The 20,364-nt window shown below is 29.5% G+C and overlaps 1 protein-coding gene across 1 annotated transcript; it reads right to left on the reverse strand.

Annotated features, from left to right (window-relative positions):
• Window positions 1-1,649: 1,649 nt before the first annotated feature.
• On the reverse strand, window positions 1,650-19,724 carry LOC107446456 (uncharacterized). The gene is made up of 9 exons (XM_043055573.2): window positions 19,588-19,724; window positions 14,537-14,706; window positions 12,510-12,608; window positions 11,103-11,208; window positions 7,556-7,637; window positions 6,531-6,573; window positions 3,838-3,866; window positions 3,676-3,752; window positions 1,650-1,789 (listed from the first exon to the last, which is right to left on the reverse strand). The coding sequence occupies exons 1-9, from the start codon at window positions 19,676-19,678 to the stop codon at window positions 1,650-1,652; spliced, it is 837 nt and encodes a 278-aa protein (XP_042911507.2). The 5' UTR covers window positions 19,679-19,724.
• Window positions 19,725-20,364: the final 640 nt, after the last annotated feature.

A 20,364-nucleotide genomic window follows, 5' to 3' on the forward strand; every position in this document is an offset into this window, starting at 1 on the left:
AATCTCAAAGAAAGGCAATAAAAGAAAGATAAATAAATAGTTAGGCTCAAATTATTATGAAAACTTTAATTATATAATTTTTTTTACTCTACAAAACTAATTGCAAAACACTTAGACTCAAAATAATCAAATACAAAACAATTATGTAAAAAGCAACTACTATACAAAATAACTATATACAAAACAGCTACATGCAAAACTATTATATGCAGAATAAATAAATGCAAAACAACTCTACAAGTTATATAAATACAAAATAACTGGGAACAAAAAAATTTATATTTAATCTACGAGTACTTATAAGCTTAAATGTTAAACTCAAGTATTATCTTTCTATACATATAATAAAATAAGAAATTAATATGTTTGTATACGGGATTGCGGGTGAGCCGTAGACTTTAAAAATACGACATTCAATATAAAGTTAAGTTAATTAAATTGTAAACATTTAACAAAGCCCAATTTACGATTATCTTTTTTTAATCAGAGACATTTGAAAAATGGAATTTTCTTATTGGTTAAGCAGAAGACGTTGTTTTAAAGTAAACTAAGTATTGTTAAATATCTTAACGATAACATCAATGAAGTTTGCTAGCTTATAGTTATAATCAGAAAACTTCTTTATTGCACGTTTTGCAATACTTAATAAATTTTTATGAGTTATCCCAGCTTATCAGAATGATCAACGTGATTGTCATAGCTAAGTGACTAAATTATCATTTTCTGAGTGACATAAAACCACGTGTCCATAGGTATGCTTTTGAAACAAATTACTACACTAAATAATTTAAATTCGCCGGTAATGGTATACCTGTAAGTGACGTAGTATGAGTATCTCGATCCTGATTGGTTCTTGAAACGTGGCATTTGTTTACGTTAACAACTGTTCGTTATATTATATTTTGAGTAAGTCCAGCTCGTCAAGCATCGATTATTTTAAGTGACATATTCTATATTCTTACACGAAGATTCTTTCTCAAAAATTTCAAATTTTTCTTATTTATATTACTTTTAAAACGTTTTTCTGAAAAACTATTAATTTAAAATCAACGATAATTGAATAGGAAAAAGTATTTATGTAGTTAAAGCAAAGCTAATGGGAATGTTGAATTTATATGTTCAGGTGAAACGTAAAAAATCGCTACATTATTACTGACGCCAATGATGTTTAATTAATTTAGGTTATATATGCATATTGAAATAAAAGGAATAAGCTGCGTACTATAAAGTATTATCATTCGTAACTTCCTGAATGAAAATTTCGTTTGTGTGTTTCTTCTCAGCTTTACAACAATGGTTACAATTTCCTTGCCAGGGCGTCTGGTTAAAGCACCGGCATTTAGATGAGAGGAGCCTTCACGATTATGGGTATCAAAATCATATTTTTGTAATTTCTGTAACCAACGAGCTACGAGCTAAAATTTATTAGCTACGTTAAAAACCGAGCAATCTGTGAGTAGCAAAAAATTCTGTCTGCATAAATAATGGTTCCGAATGCAGCAGATAACAACGAAAAACCTCAATACTATGAGTTTGTGCGTGAGGATTATTAAACTATTTTAACATCTTGCGAAAGATGAAAACTTGGAGCTCTAAAATATAAACATCAAATACCCCCACTAGTACGAGAGTGACGTCCTGAGTGTAAACTACATTTTCACTCTCAGCATGCTGATTTTAGACAGTAAGCAACAGACTTTTCTTTCTGGGCTTAAGCTACGACTTGGAGTGGAGAGGAGAGTAACACTCGCGTCCCATCGAGGAGACCAGAGAGAGCCATTTTGTTCTTCTAAAAATGATGTTGAGAGAAATTTTGTAAAGATATATGGTGCGCTTCTACATCCTTTTCAATCGATTCATAAGAATCTATCAGTAGTGTCATAATAGATTAATTGTTATTCAGATAGTTTTTGAAAATCACATGAAGTATCCTTTTAAATAAAAAATTTGGTAAGTTTTTGTTATTTATCTTTGTCTCATTTATAGTCATGTTAAGTGCTCATCCATCTTTAGTTTATTTCATATAGCTTTCTTGTAATTCTAATGATAATTCAATCACTTAGTAATGTGCTTATCAATCTACGTATCACGTGTTATATAAATGTATTCAGATTCAAGGGAATGAATATTAATTTTATAATACTAATGCTGTAGAGCGTAATTTAATAGTAATATTTTTAATCTTGGCACTTGATTGACTTGATAATTATATTCTTTTTAGGTCTTTGTCTCTGAATGAAAATTACGCTATCTGGATTTATTTATTTGCTAATTTAGTAATAAGTGCAAATGATCAATTATTAATATTAATTATGTTATCTTATTGATTATTTAAATCTAGCTATATAAACTTAATGAAGTATTCTAATTCAATAATGGTATATAATTTTTTCCAGCACCAGATTGGTCAGTTTAGTCATTTCCTGAGCACACCCCTATCAATTTTTTTAATAAGGACCAACTCTCCTCTGCTGCAGAATATTAACAATACTAGGCAATTACAATACTGCAAACTATTAACAATTACAATAACTTCGATTGAAAATGTTTGACACAAATTGTTGGACTGGACGGAGATTGAATTAGTGCCAAATGTCAAAATAATACATTTTATAAGACACAGGAGCTTTAATTTCAATTAATCTCAAACTTCATAAGACGCTCTCAAAATCCTACTTGAATAATCGAAAAAAATAAATACATAAAAATATTTAATATAGTTAAAAAAAACAAGACAAAATGGTCAAATTCATAACTCCCTTTTTAGCCTTTCTTCAAAGATGGGCCGTTTAAATAATTAAGCCATTCTAAAACTTGGAGTAATTTTTTTCAAAGGCTATGTATCTTTTGAAAAGCTATTTTTTTCAATAGACTGCTTGAAATAAAATGTAACAAATTTGTATTTTTACTATTACAAAACTAATTTCATGCACTTTCTTTAGTTGAATCTGTTTTGATGATCTTCAAGGACTTGTTAACAATAATGAAAAATGATTCCAGGATCTGAACGATTTGTAGACAGGATATTCCTAGCCAGATTTCAATAAATCCACCTATATACTTCGATATCCTAAAAAAATGTACAAATAAGTCAATAATTTAAATTTTTTTTATATTTAATATTATAAGATTAACTATAGGCAGCATTATGGTTTATAAAGCAAGTTTTTATCTTATAAATAATGAGATTAAACTATTGTTTTATTTGTATAAGAAAATTATTATTGCTTTTGTAAAAGAATTATTATTATACTATAAAAGAATTATTATTATATTGTATAAGAATTAATGTTATATTGTATAAGAATTAATGTTATATTGTATATAAATATTTTTATAAATATTATTATTGTATAAGAAATAAAACTTTCATGAATTCCTTCTTTTTTATTAGTATATGTTAAAGTATTTCAGTACTTATTTACTTGCTATTATTTATTAATTTAAACGGAACGAACTTATTAATTACACATTTATGTGGCTACATAAATAAAACATATACAATTTTTTTGTACTAATTGATGAAGATATTTTCACAAAGTAACGATATTTTCAAAGAAATATAGTGCATAGTACATGACGATACTGTTTGGTATGGATGGAGTATTATGCATTTTTGTTTTAAAAGCTTGCAGCGCAACTATATTCAACATATTTTTATTAATCTTTGAATACTTGCCTCATATTTCGGAACGTATTCGTAATGCATTATGTTATCATCGAAAACCTCTACGTCTACGGATATATAGCCTCTGAAAAGAAAAAAAGATAATTATGTGATGCTGACATTACACAATCTAATTGATACTTTCTTTTAAAAAATATATTAATGCTTACAATTTATCTCCTGATGGTGATGAAGATAGCTGAAAAACAATCGAATTGTGTTTTAGTGTTTTCACCGAAAACAGATCTCTGAAAAATTCTTTTAGAGCATTAATTTCGTAAAATAGTTCATTAATTTAATAAATAACTAAAAGTTAATCGTTGACTTGAGAGAAATTTGATAGGAATTAGTTATAATTCGTTAAATGTTGTGAATGTGTCTCATCTAAACAACTACGAAAATTGCAAACGAATAATAATATAAATGATGAAAACAATAAGTTTCGTAATTTTCCTAGAGGTGTTCCAAAAAAATTATAATTTTCTTGTGAGTTTAATTTGTATTCTCATAATATAAAGTACATTACATTTAATAGTCATTTTTATTGTATCATGTATACTAGAAAAGGGAAAGTTTTAAATTTAAAATGTTCGTCAATTAAATAAACATATTATTTAATCACAGAATTTGGAGGAAAGAGGTAAAAGTTTTTTTCTTTCAATTTTTTTCCTTTTTTCTTTTCTTTTAATATTTTTTTTTTTGAAACGATAATGTTTGTAAGTAAACATAAGTCAAAAACTGTGTTAAAAAAGCTATTTTTTTCTAACTTTTGAACACAAAGATTAAACTTTCCATGAAATACCTAAAAATGTATAAAAAAATAGTTGAAAAATATCAGAGTGTATTTATGTTTTAGCCTCCTATATATAGACAAAGATATTAATCAAACTCTTTGTTTAAGTATCCGCTTTATTAGTCAAACGTTTCTTTAATTTTATTTTTACTTGATTAATCAGAATCGATATTGTTACAGAAAATCTCTTGTTTCCATCTACATAAAAAATTAGGATAATACTTAGAAACTTGAAATTACGAAGGAATGTAAAAAAAATGTACAGTGGAGAAAATGGAGAGAAAAAAATTATATTCCATTTGTTCGAGAATTTTTATGTATTAAAGTTTTTATTTTAATTTTATAATCGTCATTGAACAACCGACTCAATTTTAAGATTTGAGAACCAATTTTGATATTTTTACTTTTGTATTGTGGTCAGTGCGAGCCGGGTGCGAAATTCTTTTCGACCAGCCATGGCGGGGATTTGCATTATTGGAAGGCAAGTGCTGCATCTCCTGAGCCACCACTGCTCTAACTGTTAAGCTTGGCGTAATACCGTAAGAGCTACTCTGTGAATCACAGGAATACAACTAGTGAGTTGAAATTAGACGTGCTGAAAAAAAGACCAGTTTCACTTAAAAACGTAACTACGGGCTTGCAGTTAGACGTGCTGAATCAGCCCTTTTTATTTATAAACATATTTCGTAATTCAAATAGCGAATTTTGTTTCGATTTAAAATTCATTAGGGATGATTGTGAACTTAAATGCTTTTTGTGATTTTTTCAGATTCTTAGTTTTAAATATTGACTACTTTTCTATTGTTGTAGAAATTTTTCCCCATACAATGATCTTTATTTCTTTATTTTATTAGCTCGCGCTGAGTAGATATCAATTAAAAGCAGCAAAATAAGGAGATACATTAAATGTTGCCATATTTAATACTTATTGTATAGAATTTTATGATTATCATATTATTTTTTACATTATTTTATTTTATCTATTGTTTTATATTATATTAAATTTCATATTTATGTTATTTTATAAAAAAATTATACAAGCTTATTCCTATTTGAATTGTTGTAAGTCTTATTAATAAAACAATCTGTTTTCCTTAAGGTAATTTTTTTCAAGTGCACATGAAAGTTTTTAAAATCTAGGTAATCTTCTATTTTGTCACGATCAACATATTGACAAAAAGTTCTCATAGAAAGCTACTATAACTGTATATTTTGAAAACAAAAATGTTCCGCGTTTTTTGTGGAGAATATTGACGTTAAGAAAAAAAAAGAACGATGAATGAGAGAAAATTAGGTGAGATAATGAGCGGGAGCAAGCGGAGATGTTTCTTCGAATTAATTAAATACGGATTCTAATAAAAACATAAAATTAAACCGTTATACAAATAAATGGGTATTAGAATTTATTTTTTCTTTTGTGCTATAATTTTACATAATTTAAAAAGAGCAAAAACTTTGTTTTAAATAAAATACTTTAAAATAATCTTATTATTTTCAAAGTCTAACAGATTTCAGTTACTGAACCTTATCGATCATTGAATACTGCAAGTTAAAAATGATGCTTGAGGATAATTAATTGTTTATACAGAGGAAAACAAATTTAAGACTTTTAGAAATGATGTTAGAAAGATAAACCATTGGCACCTACTACAAACTTATTTCTATTATCAAGGATCTGGATATTACTTTATTTTTGTCAAAGAAACTGCTCCAGTTCTTTTTCTTTCCATTTCATTATGCGTTCCGCAGGCGAAGGAATATATTTAGAAAAACTAAAGTCGTATTTTATTTTGAATGTTCAGATGTCATTCATAACACAGAAATAATATCATCCTTCTTATAGAACATTCGATTATATTAAGCAGAAATTCTCGATTAATTCCAATATTTAATTCGCAATACACTAAAGATTTTATCTTACAGCAATTTATTAGACAGAAATAAATAGTAATATTCAAGTCCTAACTAGATCATGATTTTACTTTAATCTAAATCTTTAAGTTTGTCAGAAGTGATTAGTTCAATTAATTTCAATATATAATTCATAACACAGTAGAGATATTTTCTTACTATAATGGGCCTTTCCATTATGTTTGTTCGAAATATTGTCTTTCTGAAAAAGGAAGAAAAAAACATTAAACATTCAAACACAAAAATGAAAATAAGTAATTTGGAATTCAATCAATCAATCTCGGGTTTATACTTTTATTACATGCAGTTGAAAATAATTACATTGATTCGGAACACATTTCAACAAAAAAAATACATATTTATAGAAGGCGCGAATAATGTTTCATATTTTTATACTGATTTATCACATAAAATGTATAGGAAAAATGCTCGCAATAATTTTCAACCTCAGGTTTTCAATTTTAACCTTTAAAGAAAACTAGAAACAATGAGAAATGGATTTAATGGCAGGCACTGAACTTTTATTCTTCACCTTAAGATGCCGGAAGTGTAGCTCATTTATTGTTACCAGGTGGGAACCTATGAATCAAAGACATGGAGGCAAGAAACATTATCCATCCGACACTGACACAGATACCCATTCATAGGAGGGGAGATACACATTCATCCAAAACACACAGAGAAACATCCATTCCCTGATCAGGATTCGAACCCGCAGCTATTAACTTCGCAATCAGGCACGCTAACTACTCGGTCACCTGGCCGGCTGGAAAAGATATTACTACTATATGCAGAAATAATTTTAAAAAAAAATTAAGTGATTATAGTGGTGATACTTTTTATTAAGTTCATACCAATGGCAAAGTAATTTTCTTGATTTAACTTTTCTATTGGGAAGCTATCCGATATATTTTTTTTCCAATGCCCGCCCGAGTGGTACTCCTCATTCAGGTATCAGATTTGTTGGCCACTCTTTCAGGGGCACCCTATTAGGCGGGCCAACGCTGCTCACACAGTACAGATAATACAAACGTGCCTTGTGTCCGGGATTCGAATCGAGGACCTTTCTTATGTGAGGTCAGCTCCCTAACACAGTCCGGTCGGCAGATATTCAATATAAATACTTAGAAATTTCATGACTTTTTAATTGTTAATCATGTAATGTAAATAATGCTACTACTTACGAACATTCTTCTTTGCAATTTTTATCACATGATTCAAGATCCCGCTTTCTACATTCATAAGTCACATCTTTCTTTGCAATTTCTAATAGGATGAAAGATAATTTCTAATGCTTTTTACTTCTCATTAAAATGTACATATATATATATATANTATATATATGTTAATGTCTGCCCTTTATAGACTCCTAAATCAACCGACCAAATGCTATGAAACTTGGCATACAGATAGTTCAAAGCGCGAGGAAGGACATTGTCATCATTAGAACATTCGGCGAAAAACCGTTTCAGCGGCATCAGCGAAAATCGAAATGGAATTTTCTGATTGGTTAAAAGTTAGCCATTGTTTTAAATTTTGCTATGAACGATTCAGTTTCAAATATCTTGAAGATAACAACATTGATATTTTCTATCTTATAGCTCAATTCATTTAGAAAAGTAAATTATATATACTTTAATATTTAATTATAATTCGCGCAAGTTTCTTTATGTCAGGTGAGCGCAAGCACGTAAAATCAACGAGAATAGATTTCTTAATTATTGGTCTTATCACGTGAAAACTGTTTAATAAAAATAAAGGCAAAATCAAATTTCATTCAAATTGCACGTTCTATATATTTTTTTTTCATTTCTAATGGCAGGGAATAACAAACATAAAACACAGAGGAACAATAAAAATAGAAAATAACAAAAGACAGAAGTCATCTTCCCAAAAGCTCTCTCGAACGTCCGGTCTCTGAGTCAAATCCGTGGATCCTCGTACAGCAATGGAGGTGCTCTCTATTCATTGGTTCTCCAGATCCGCACAGGCACGTTTTACATAATTATTTATATTTAGTATGGAATTTTAGGTCAGCACAATTAAATATAAATTTTGAAGGTTTCCCTGCTGACAGTTGTCATTTGAAAACTATCAGATTGTTTATTATTACAAAGTTTTTGATTTCACATTAATTTCATTTCTTTCATTTAAAAAATAGAATTTTGTTTTAAATTTTATCATTTTTATATTTCTTATTTATTTCCTTTTTATTGCTCTTTTTATTATTTGAAATATATATGTGAATTTTCGATTTAGCAAATTTGCGACCACTGTCACCTTTTTACATTTCTTTTTGTTTGAGAGAAAATATTTGCAAAAATATGCCGCCTAAACTAATCGAATCATTCTTAGTCATCTCAAGCACGCAAAAAGAGAGCTACCCGTGTTTCAGAAACATCGGAGCAACGGGAAAAAAGACTAGAAACTAATCGAGAAACAATGCTTTAGCCCGTTCTTTAGAAACGTCTGAGCAACAGGAAATGAGACTGCTAACGAGTCAACTACGCACTACTGAAGTCCGTTCTTTGGAAACGTCTGAGCAACAGGAAAGGAGACTGCTAACGAATCAACTACGCACTACTGAAGTCCGTTCTTTAGAAACGTCTGAGCAACAGGAAATGAGACTGCTAACGAGTCAACTACGCACTACTGAAGTCCGTTCTTTAGAAACGTCTGAGCAGCAGGAAAGGAGACTGCTAACGAATCAACTACGCACTACTGAAGCCCGTTTTTTAGAAATGTCTGAGCAACAGGAAAGGAGACTGGTAACGAATCAACTACGCACTACTGAAGTCCGTTCTTTGGAAACGTCAGAGCAGCAAGAATGAAAATCAGTCAAGAACGCTCTTCAGACGCTCAGAAGAATACATTCATTTAAGGGATGAAATAATTATTGATGGTAACGTTAATCCTAATGATGTGGGGAAAATGATTATACTGCCAGCTACATTTACTGGGAGTCCAAGGCACATGTATGAATACTCACAGGATGCAATGACATATGTTCGCGCATATGGGAGTCCGGATTTATTTATTACATTCACATGCAATCCTGCTTGGGTTGAAATTAAAGAGTTTGCGTTACCAGGACAATCATCATCGGATCGTCATGATATTACCGGACGTGTGTTCAAACAAAAATTAAAATCTTTACTTGATTTCATTGTGAAGTGTCATATTTTTGGAGAAACACGGTGTTGGATGTACAGTGTTGCAGAGACATGGTGTTGGAATGGCAAAAAAGAGGATTGCCACATGCACACTTTCTGATTTGGCTTATTGAAAAAATCACATCATGCCAAATGGGTCAGCTCATATCAGCAGAAATACCTGATGTCGCCATTGATCCAGACTTATTTCAGACCATCATCCAAAATACGTTTCCTGGTTCGTGTGCATCCCCATGCATGTCTGTTTTAAAATGCACTAACGATATCCTAGAGAATTAAGTGCTGAGACTGTCACTGGTTTTTTCACCATTAAATAAAATTCTCATTTCAAATCATAATCACAAATCTCATTAGTATATATATATATATATGNTGTTCTTGAATTTTATGATTGATCTGACTTAAGGAAGGGTAATCTTGGTGGATACTTTCAGTGTAATATCCATCATCATCTAAATGGCAATGTCCATCATTTGGTTTTACAATACCACCAAGATAAAAGAATATATATATATATATATATATAGCATAAAAACATAATGGCTTAACACAGTTTTCCATTGTTGTCGTTGTATTTTTGTTGGTCGGAAAATCCCCTGGTAGGATCCAGTTTGAACTTATTCTTTTCCATATTGTTTTGATTGGATATGCATAAAATAAATAAAAGTTTTTAAGCCTATTGTTTTTTTATAAATATTTTTTTATCCCCAATTTAAAGGTATTTTCCTGTACTGCTATGATTACGCTTTTGATTGAAGAGTTCAAACGGTCAAGAAGATTGTGAACTCACTAAGTTTGTCAAATCAATGTAATGTTATAACAATAGAAATGTTATTTCAAAAAATGATTACTTAGAAATTTTTTTTCACCAGTGGGTCTAAATATTTATAATGCTATTAGATAATAATATTTCAACGGAAGAAGTGGACGCACAGGCGTAAGTAGAATTATTTTTAAGTGAATAATTTAAACTTTTATGGAAAAACTGTTTTCTGGCGAGCAACAACAATTATTGTAGGTTATAGAACAGAATGTTTCAGTTTATCGAACAGGATGTTTTTTGTCTATCACTAGTCAGATCCTTCTCAAGACGTATCAAGGCTCCCATCTAATGCTAACAGCATAAGCTCCATAGCATGGCGAGGTTTTTACACCGAAATTAAACTTATGGATTGTTTAAAAGTAAAGCCTGAAGTATTTGACATTTCAGTGAGAGTGGAATTTTCGTACCTATTTTCTTCACATTTTCTACAGTAAATCTGTAGAGGCTGTTCAGAAACGTTTATTGAAATTTTCTGCGAAATATATGATTAAAATGTTGGTAAAAAAAACCTCCAGACATTTTTCAAACTTAATTTTCTTTTTTTTTTTTTGTACTTTATTTTTTAAAAATTTTTACTACTTAATATTTTTAAGTTCTTAAAATTTTTTTTCAAAATGTTTCCGTGCGAATTTTTTTCAATAAAAGTTGCTACTCATCCATCTGAAGTAAATTGAAGCTTAAATCATCAAATACTTTTATTCAAAAAAATATATTAAATCAAATACTCTCTCTCACCTTTTGAGCTGCATATTTTTTTTACTTGAGAAGGATATTCATAAAGTAAATCGGAACAATTGTAACACTCCGCATAATATTCCACATAACATTTTTGGCGGCACATCTGAAAAGAAAATATGTATTGCTTTAAAATATTTATTGTCACGCAATAAAATAAATGAGCATGCATAATACGTTGTTCTTAGCTTTAAATTTTTCTGTTATATAGTAATCAGTATACTAAATATAAATCAATTCTGTGTCTAGTTAACCCGGTTAGCAATAAACTATAATGAAAAAAATTACTTAAATTATTATTTTTAAATTTAGAATTTTAAAAGATTGTTTCACCTACGAAAATTTTTCAAGTAAGTGGGAATAAGTTTGTCTAACCCTTCGGATAAGTTAGCATAGGGCAGCTTTTTAAGAAAACTAGTAAAACATACTTGTCATAAATTCTAAACATGCATTCTATTAATTCATTAACTCAAATGGAAAATATAAATGATCTTTTTTCGCAAGTGGCTCCTCATTTTATGTCATAAATTCATAATTATATGTCATAAATTCTAAACATACAAGACATTAATTCATTCAAATGGAAAATATAAATACTATTTTTATTTTACTTCTCAAACAGCTCCTCATTTCAATCATAGATTCATAATTATAAGTCATAAATTATAAACATGCATGCGCTTAAATCATAAATTCAACAGAAAAATATAAATTATCTCCTTGGTTTACTTCGCAAACGGCTCCTCATTTTATGCCATAAATTCATAATTATATGTCATAATTCTAAACATACATGTCATTAATTTATTTAAATGAAAAACATGAACTATCTTTTTGGTTTATTTCGCAAACGGCTCCTCATTTTAAAAGGTAATGATGAAGTAACTTCACGGTGTCTAAATTTTCGACAGTTTACTTGCTTAAACTATTGAGACCATATTCTCCATATTGCTGCTATTTATTTCAAGTGTCATTTTATTTTATTCATTTATTTTACTTACTCAGTTTTATTAAATTCTAATTTTTTTCGCAGAATTTGTTGCTGATAAACCGGGGAAAGTCAACGAATCCTCTTATGGACAGTTTGGGAAGCTTTCATATAAAATAAAATATCATGCCTAGTACTTAAATATCGTTTAAATGTTTGTTTATTGATAAAAATAAAAATAAAGTAAATTCTGGTGCTATTTTATAATTTTGTCTCATATCCATTAAAATGAGTTGTATTATTCTGTCTATAAAAATAATTTGTAAAAATAATCTTTACTTTTCTTAAAACTCGAATAGCCTAAGTGAACCTAAGTTTTATTAGAATCACTAGAATAAGTATTTAAGTAGTTTAAACAAAATTATATAGTGACATATTAAGTTCACTTGACACTATGTTACTGTTTTAGAGATATTTACCTGTTTTGATCGAACTCCTTTAAAGTTATTTTTTCTCCATTCTTCTTCATAATTGGTGCAGTCTGTGTCATACGGAGAACTCAGTCTTTCGACTTCTCTCTGATGAGTTACAAAATAACCAATGATTAGAACAATCAATTAAGAAGAAGTGGAAAAGATCGAAAAACACGTTTTGCTGCATTTTTAGTTTTGGAAACCAAGATTTCCGAAACAAATTCAATAGTGGATGGCGCTGCTCATTGATAAAAACTAAGAATTGTGTTTTCTAGAAAAAATTAAACAACAATAGCAACAGCAATGGTGGTTCAACTAACTGAGGAAATATTTAATTTTAACTGGTCTGGCATGATATAGATTAGCTCTACTGTCTTAATACTTAAGAAATTTTGAATCAAATCACGGTAAAAAGTACTGGCACTCTGAATGCAGCATCCGATAATATCCCTTTACACCGTAAAATTTTATACAATAACTAGGAGGCTTCGCCCCCTGCTCGCTGGCTCTCGCCAACCCCCGGAACTGCTTTCGCAGTTCATTTCGGATTGCTCCGCAATCCGAAGCTCGCTTTGCTCGCGCATTGGATACGTTCTTAACGTCTAGCTTTTGTATACTTTTTTGAACACTGAAGTTCCGAAAACTTTAACTGTAGAAAATTCTAAACCTGTGCATTTCAATATTAATTTGAAATTGCAAACAGTTCACATATTTTTCTTAATCACACTATTCTAAATTTCAGTTGTTGAGAAAAGTAACTTTTATAAGCTTTGTTTTAAAGTCTTTCCCACCAGAGGGCTAAAACCATGTGTTGTAAAACAATATGAAATAGTACTGAACACCGGATGTAAAGCATCGGCTTCGATGAAGATAATTTTGTGAGAATTTTTTTGATAATTCGGTGAGAATTCACCTGATTAGACATATGATATGCTCACTACGTGCTCTTGCGCGCCGAAGCCTATCAATTAAAAATGAGAACTGTTGCCAGCGCGAGAAAAGAAATATCATCGGTTTTATTGATACATACATACGTACGTATTAGCGTTTTATATAATACTAGGTGGCTCCGCCCCCTGCTCGCTGACGCTTGCCATCCCCCGAGAATTGCTACGCAATCCTATGTGGTTCACGCCGTGAACCAAGGCTCGCTGCGCTCGCTCGCCAATGAACACAATGTACTAGCACAAAGACATAATATATTATCATCAAAGACATAGTATTGTACTTATGTAGAAGAATTCTACCAATGCTTTTATTGGCTTTCAAAAAAGTACATTTAGATTGTACATGGTGAAAAAATCAAAACATTAGCTAAATGAGAAACATGTTAAAATTCAATGCATTCAATACAAACACTTAGACGTTTTTTAGACGTTTAGGTAGCTCCATGTAGAAAAATATCAATTCAACAGCGGCCTTTTAAAGCATTCTCACTTCAATTAATTAATTAATTCCTAATTGAGTTTAAATTAAATATTGTCATGTTTTTAGTGCATGAATCTGAATTGATCTGGTTATTTTAGCCATATGATGCTCACTACGTGCTCTTGCGCGCCGAATCCAATCAATTAAAAATGAAAACTGTTGCCAGCGCGAGAAAAGAAATATTATCGGTTTTATTGATACATACATACGTACGTATTAGCGTTTTATATAATATAGATAGATAGATTTTTACGGTAATATTTATTTTATTACAACGATTCAGTGATTTTACACTAGATATTACTGAAAAATTACGATAAATCATATTTTTAATTCTGTAAACTTTTATGGTAAAGATGAATTTTGAGCTAAAAAGTACCGGCACTTATACAGAATTTTTTACAGTGCGAAGCTTGACTTACAAAGATTTTCTAGTAAATTATTGAAACAAATGGTAAAAGAGAATAAAGCACAAAAGTGGCTAAAGTAACTCAACCTAACAGCTACTTAAACGCAATAATATTTTTTTTATATTCCTAAAATGAAAACTAATATTTTGAAAAAAAAGCAAATGAATAAAAGGATCTCGGACTTATAGTACTTACTATATAAACATTAATAATGTAGTGTTTTCTTGGACTTAAAAAGTATCCTCTTGCAAAGGGATTCACTGCATCATATGGAGAATGCACAGCCAAAAATATTCCCGGAGGAACATCGGGTTCAAACACGTCGTTCATTTGAGGATCAAAAATAAATTTGTGAGGAGTCCAACCTAAAACGCCAAAAATATATATAGTAAACTAAACGTATTTTATACCAAACATTAAAGATACGTTAAAACTACGTAATACGTTAAAACTTGATGCTTCGAAGCATCAAAGATGGGGTCAAACGACTGACACGACCTTGGCGGCCGGTAAGCGAATTGACAAAACATACATTAGATTGCAAAGGGTTGGCGAAAATTTCTATTGGCGTTAAAGGAGCGTTCTCGCAAATCGCCAAACAGCTGTGTGCTTATGATTTTGTTTTGTTTTCGGTATCGCATAACATTCAACAAGTTAGATATGGGTGCGACATTTCAATTAAGCGGGTCTCCATATGATTCTTTTGCATCAAATAAAATATAAAGCGTATTTTTTTGTTATAGCGCCGACATAATCGTTTGTATCTGTTGACTAAATTGTGTTTATTAGCGTTTTTTAAAAGGTCGTAATAGAACTAAGATAGAAAAATTACACATTATTACATATTCTATAGTTTCATAACTTTCATTAAATGTATTTCGAGTAGTGAAATTCTTTTCCTACTCATCCACTAATTAGAATTAATAATTTCACAATAACCTTTAATCCTTAATAATGAAATGATTATTATAATAAAGTTTGTTTACTTAAAAGATTAAAAAAAAATTTTTTTATTGTTTAGCAGAGACTGTTTCCGATTCTATATTCATTAATTAAACTTAATGGTTTTGCTCGATAACCATTTACAATTTTTTTAAAATTTTATTTAATTTTCTGTTATTATGAAATCCTTTAAATATTTTTCGACGTAGAGATTATTTAGCAATAATGCGAAAAGCTGAAATTTATAAATGTATAATATTTATAAATATTTAAGAGAATTTTTAGCAACTATTTTGCATTAATTATTTTAATTGAAATGTTCATTATACGCAGTTTTATAATAATAATCGTAAAATTCATTGAACAATTGAGTATTACATTTTAAAATGCAAGTATAATTTAATAATTGTTTCATTTTATAACTGCAAAACGGTAGATAAGTAACTTCGTTATAAAGATACATGATACGAGAATATTATACGATTGCTTTATAATGAAAGAACAACAATTTAAGTTTTAAACTTTTTGTGGAAAAGAAAAAATTTAAAATTTCTCCTGTCATCGGTGTTAGCGATTAGAGAGTCCTTTATCGTATAAATATTAAGTCAGTATTGTTCCCTTTTAAATAAAAATGCATTTTGCTCAGGAAAAAAAAAATTGCTTGAATTTTGTCGATAGAAATTCCCTAATTATAGCAGCAAAAACTTTTAAATTTCTACTGAAACTTTCCTTCATTATAATTTTGTGTAAATAATTATTATTAATAATATAAATGACTATTGAAAGGAATTAATTGAGAATGTCCAATTTTAATGAATTAACTGTTTACGCAATCAGATTAATAATTTTTTTCATAATTTACAAATGGAGAAAAAGTCTTTACAGTTTAAAAGTGAAGAGAAAAATATAGTTGAGATTAAATTTATAAAGTTAGCACAACCCGAAGGAGATTGAAGCAATGGCATTAAAATCGAAATTTCAAAAAAAAAAAAAATCACGTTTTAGTGTACAGTGAGCAGTAAACAAAAATCTAAAACTAACTTTTGATCTAATGATCAGATGTTTACGTTCTAGGATTCAATCTTAATAGATCGAGAGGGTGAATTCAAATATGCCGCTTAATTATAGCAGACAATATATTTTAAGTTCGGAAATCAGACACTAAAACAAGCCTACTTTGAGAAATTTTTTTCCTGCGTATTCGGATTTTTGATCCCCAGTATATAGGGGTTGTCGCAATCTGGAAATATTATCCCAATCGTTTGGTCAGGAAAGCAATGCAATGTTAGGACCCCTTAGTGTTAACCTTACTTTTTGCGCATTTCACCATATATTGGGAACTTTCCAGCGAACTTTTAAGTGAATTGAAAATATTTTGCACTCAATGTTTTAATGTTCATTTAATTTAGAAGTTCCTTCTTTCCTTACCACTATTGCAAGATATTTACTTTTCACCTAACTTGTAAAATTAAAAAGTTTAGAATTCTTTACAAAATCACTCAGGCGAAGTGATTGCCTTTTATTTAAATCTTATTTAGAAGATATTTTTCTTAAAGTATTTCATTTAAAGTTTTTATCATTTTAAGTTGAAATGAATGTCGCCCTGCTTTGCATAGTTCAAAAATTATTTCAAAGGAAACATAACTTAACATTAAACACTCAGGACTTACAATTATAAATCAAACAATCACTACATTTATTTATTAAAAAACACTCTTATGAACTGATAATAAATTGATCTAAGTCCTAAATGTGAGTTCTGTAGTATATAGTTTATTTAAACTCAGTAAATACATCTGACCTCTGTTGTCGCCAATGGCTCAATTTTAAAATATAGTTTTTCTTTCACAAATTTTCGGATATTTTCATATGAAGGATAGTATTAAGTTTGAGAAATAAAAATTTTTGTTTAAAACAGTTGTTAAAAGTTATAATTATTATTAATACTTGACAACAGGAAGTTTTCAATTAAAGGTTGAAATATTTTTTAATTAAGTTATTTTTTAATTCTGTTAATTTTTGAATTATGTTTTTAATTACCTAATTCATATAACAGTATTTAGGAATCTATAAATTTATGATACGTATGATCATTGCAAAATAACCTGCACCCAATATATGTAAATAAAATATATTTTTAAAATTGTGCATTTTCTACTAATTGCATTTATTATTCTTATATTGAAAGAGTATCAAGGTATCTATGACCTCCATAATAAATGAAGTATTTACGGACTTTTATATTTATTAAGGAATTGAGTCAATTCTTCACGAAGTTTAAGATTTCATCCCATTGAAAAAAAAGTTATTTAATAAATAATTTTTTTACAATAAATGCTTCTAGTAATAAAACAAACGCGATATATGTCATTGAAGAAAAATCCCTTCATTTGTACATTTTTCCCTCCTTGAAATTATTTCACATATTTCTTTTTTCACTAGCGAATTTCCGATTACTTTAAAATTTTTCAAATATCGATTTTTTCATTTGCAAGAAATTTTTATTTTAAAGCGAGATAACATTTTTGAATACTCCAATTTTTTTTTCTAATAAATAATATGTCTTTGTTAATTTCTTAAAAAAAATGTTCATAAGAAAGTTTACATTATTCTTTTATCAAGATTGATTTAACAGAGAAAATCACTAAATTAAAACAGGTTATGTTTTCTTACAATAAAAGTTAAATAGAATTCTTTAAAATAGCGTTCCTATAAAACATGGTCTTAAAATGTTACGTTATTTTTTGTGATTGGTTCAATAATAAATTATTTTTATTTCTTCACAAACACAATTCTTGTAAAAAAAAATTAAATCTGTTATATCAAAAAACTAGATCGTTTTATAAAATATAAATTATTGCGCTTAATAAAATATAAGTACAGTATTTTTGTAACGTGATCCTAAGAATAAAAAGGTTTTTTTCTTTTTTAATTCTCTACTAAAATGAATTAATGAGTTATTTTTAATTCATCATGGCTAGTCGAGGAGGAGAAAAAAAAATATCGAATTTCACTGTTTAGGTTAATGTAATTTCGTTCTCCCACCACATTTACGCGTAATCCATCGCCAATTTCACTTGCAATCGCTTAGTTTATAATCTACGGTATGTTTTGTCAATTCGCGGCCGGTAACCGGCTGTAGTACCTAAAAAGAAGAATAGGTTTAAATTAGTGTTGTCCCTGTGTAGCAGGTTTCTCTAAAATGAATAATACATAATCATCTGTCTTCCACATATCTTTGAGGACATGCACAATAAAATTTAATGACTAAACTTATTAATACACTGTTAGAAATTTCTCAGTAAAAATGTAAAAAGAATTATTCATTTAGTTGTTATTTCAGCCAAAACAGTCAATTAACCGTTAAAAAAAAATTATGATATTCAAACTATTAAATGGGGGAAAATACGTTTTTACCTAAAACGGTTTAACAATCAGAATTCTATCCGCGACAACTAATGAGGCCATTTTGCTCCATGCAGCTGTGTACAGCTGAGAGAGCTGATTGGCTGAGCACGGGTTTGAATCCCAGCTTTGATAACACAATATTTCTGCCACTCTCTAATTGGGGATCTTGGACTATTAGGATACAAAAATATTACTCAAGCATAAATAGCGCAGTATCCGTAGCACTTTAATTCACATTTAAATTCACTTTTACGGTTTAGAAACTATGCTAATTGCAAATGGTTACAAAACCGGTACATTTTTGTATTTACGTTTCTTAACCGTAGCAGTTGTAAACTGTTACGAAATACTTAAATGCTCAGAAATATTCCGAATTATATTTTTTATAGTTTACTGGATGCTGCCGGTAATTTTACCGTAATTTGTTGTTGTTGTTGTTAATTTATGTCGCACTAGAGCTGCACAATGGGTTATTGGCGACAGTCTGGGAAACATCACGGAGGATGATCCGAAGACCATGCATCACAATTTTGATCCTCTGCGGAGGGGCTGGCACCCCCGCTTCGGTAGCCCGACGATTTGCGCGCGAAGTCGAGCACTTTACGGTAGCACAGTTTAACGAGGACCAATACCGCACACCCTCGGTTTACCGTAATTTCAGAATGAAAGTTCTAACAGTGTACTCAGAATGAAAGTTCTAACGGTAGTTAACTGCTCCCGTACTAAAACTCAGTTACTGCTGTTGAATTGAGTTAAATGCGACTTGTTTTGTACCTAAAATAATTAAATAATTCTAGATGATATTTTTACACTAGTAATAATAAAACAACAGAATTGTGATCTTTATAAAAAAAGGATTTTTCGGACTCTCTTATTCACAAGTGCATATCACTTACTTGGATCATCGTCTGCAAAATAAAATGCAGAATTTGGTTCTAACTGACTTTCAACTAGAGAATGAAGTGCGAAACAATATGAATGATGCATTTCCGAAGAGTTAAATCGGCTTCTTGGTACAGAAAAAGTGGGTTCATAATCTCTGAAAAATATAAATTAAATGAGAAAAAAAGCAGAAAAAAATTTTATTTACAGTATTCGTCAATCCACAAATTTTATAGTTTTTAACTCTTAATTGAAAAGCTGAGTTCATACAGAGTTAAAAGTAGCATTTTTAAAAGCACTTGACTGAGATTCATCAAGGATGTTCCTATTTTTAACTATGAGTCATTCCACGTCGAATCAATCATTTTTGGACCGACCCCCCTCCGATTTCAATGAAATTTGGTGGAATAGACACTCATTATAAAGTCAGCAATTCCACCAATTCTTAGATTTTTAATTTAAAAATTGTCCAAATTATAGACATGTGAAAAAATAAAATTTTCATAAAAAACGACAAACTTGCATACCTATAAATGGCAGTAACTTTTTGTCTAATTGTATCAGGAAGAAAATTCAAAACCCATTGCAAAGCTAGAAAATAAGAGATTTTATTTGATATCTTATATGACCTTCTCAGGCTAGATAAAACTTTCAAAGTGACCTAATTTGAGCTTTGACCAGAAATATCTCAAAACATATGGTCTCAAAAAATTACGAAAAAAATATATTTTCTTACTGCAACGTTCTTCTACATATTTACAAATTTGTAGCCTGGAGTCTCAACAGGAAGG

The sequence above is a fragment of the Parasteatoda tepidariorum genome, chromosome 2 (genome assembly GCF_043381705.1).
Source record: "Parasteatoda tepidariorum isolate YZ-2023 chromosome 2, CAS_Ptep_4.0, whole genome shotgun sequence".
NCBI lineage: Eukaryota > Metazoa > Arthropoda > Arachnida > Araneae > Theridiidae > Parasteatoda > Parasteatoda tepidariorum.

Bases quoted from the DNA above. Each gene is read 5' to 3' on its own strand.
- LOC107446456 (XM_043055573.2), bottom strand. From the start codon at position 19,678: ATGCATCATTCATATTGTTTCGCACTTCATTCTCTAGTTGAAAGTCAG. The intron at 7,638-11,102 runs GTGAGAGAGAGT...TCATCCTATTAG, and splicing joins AAAAATATGCAGCTCAAAAG to AAATTGCAAAGAAAGATGTG. The intron at 1,790-3,675 runs GTATTCAAAGAT...CATCATTTTTAG, and splicing joins CGTTCCGAAATATGAGGCAA to AAGAACAAAATGGCTCTCTC.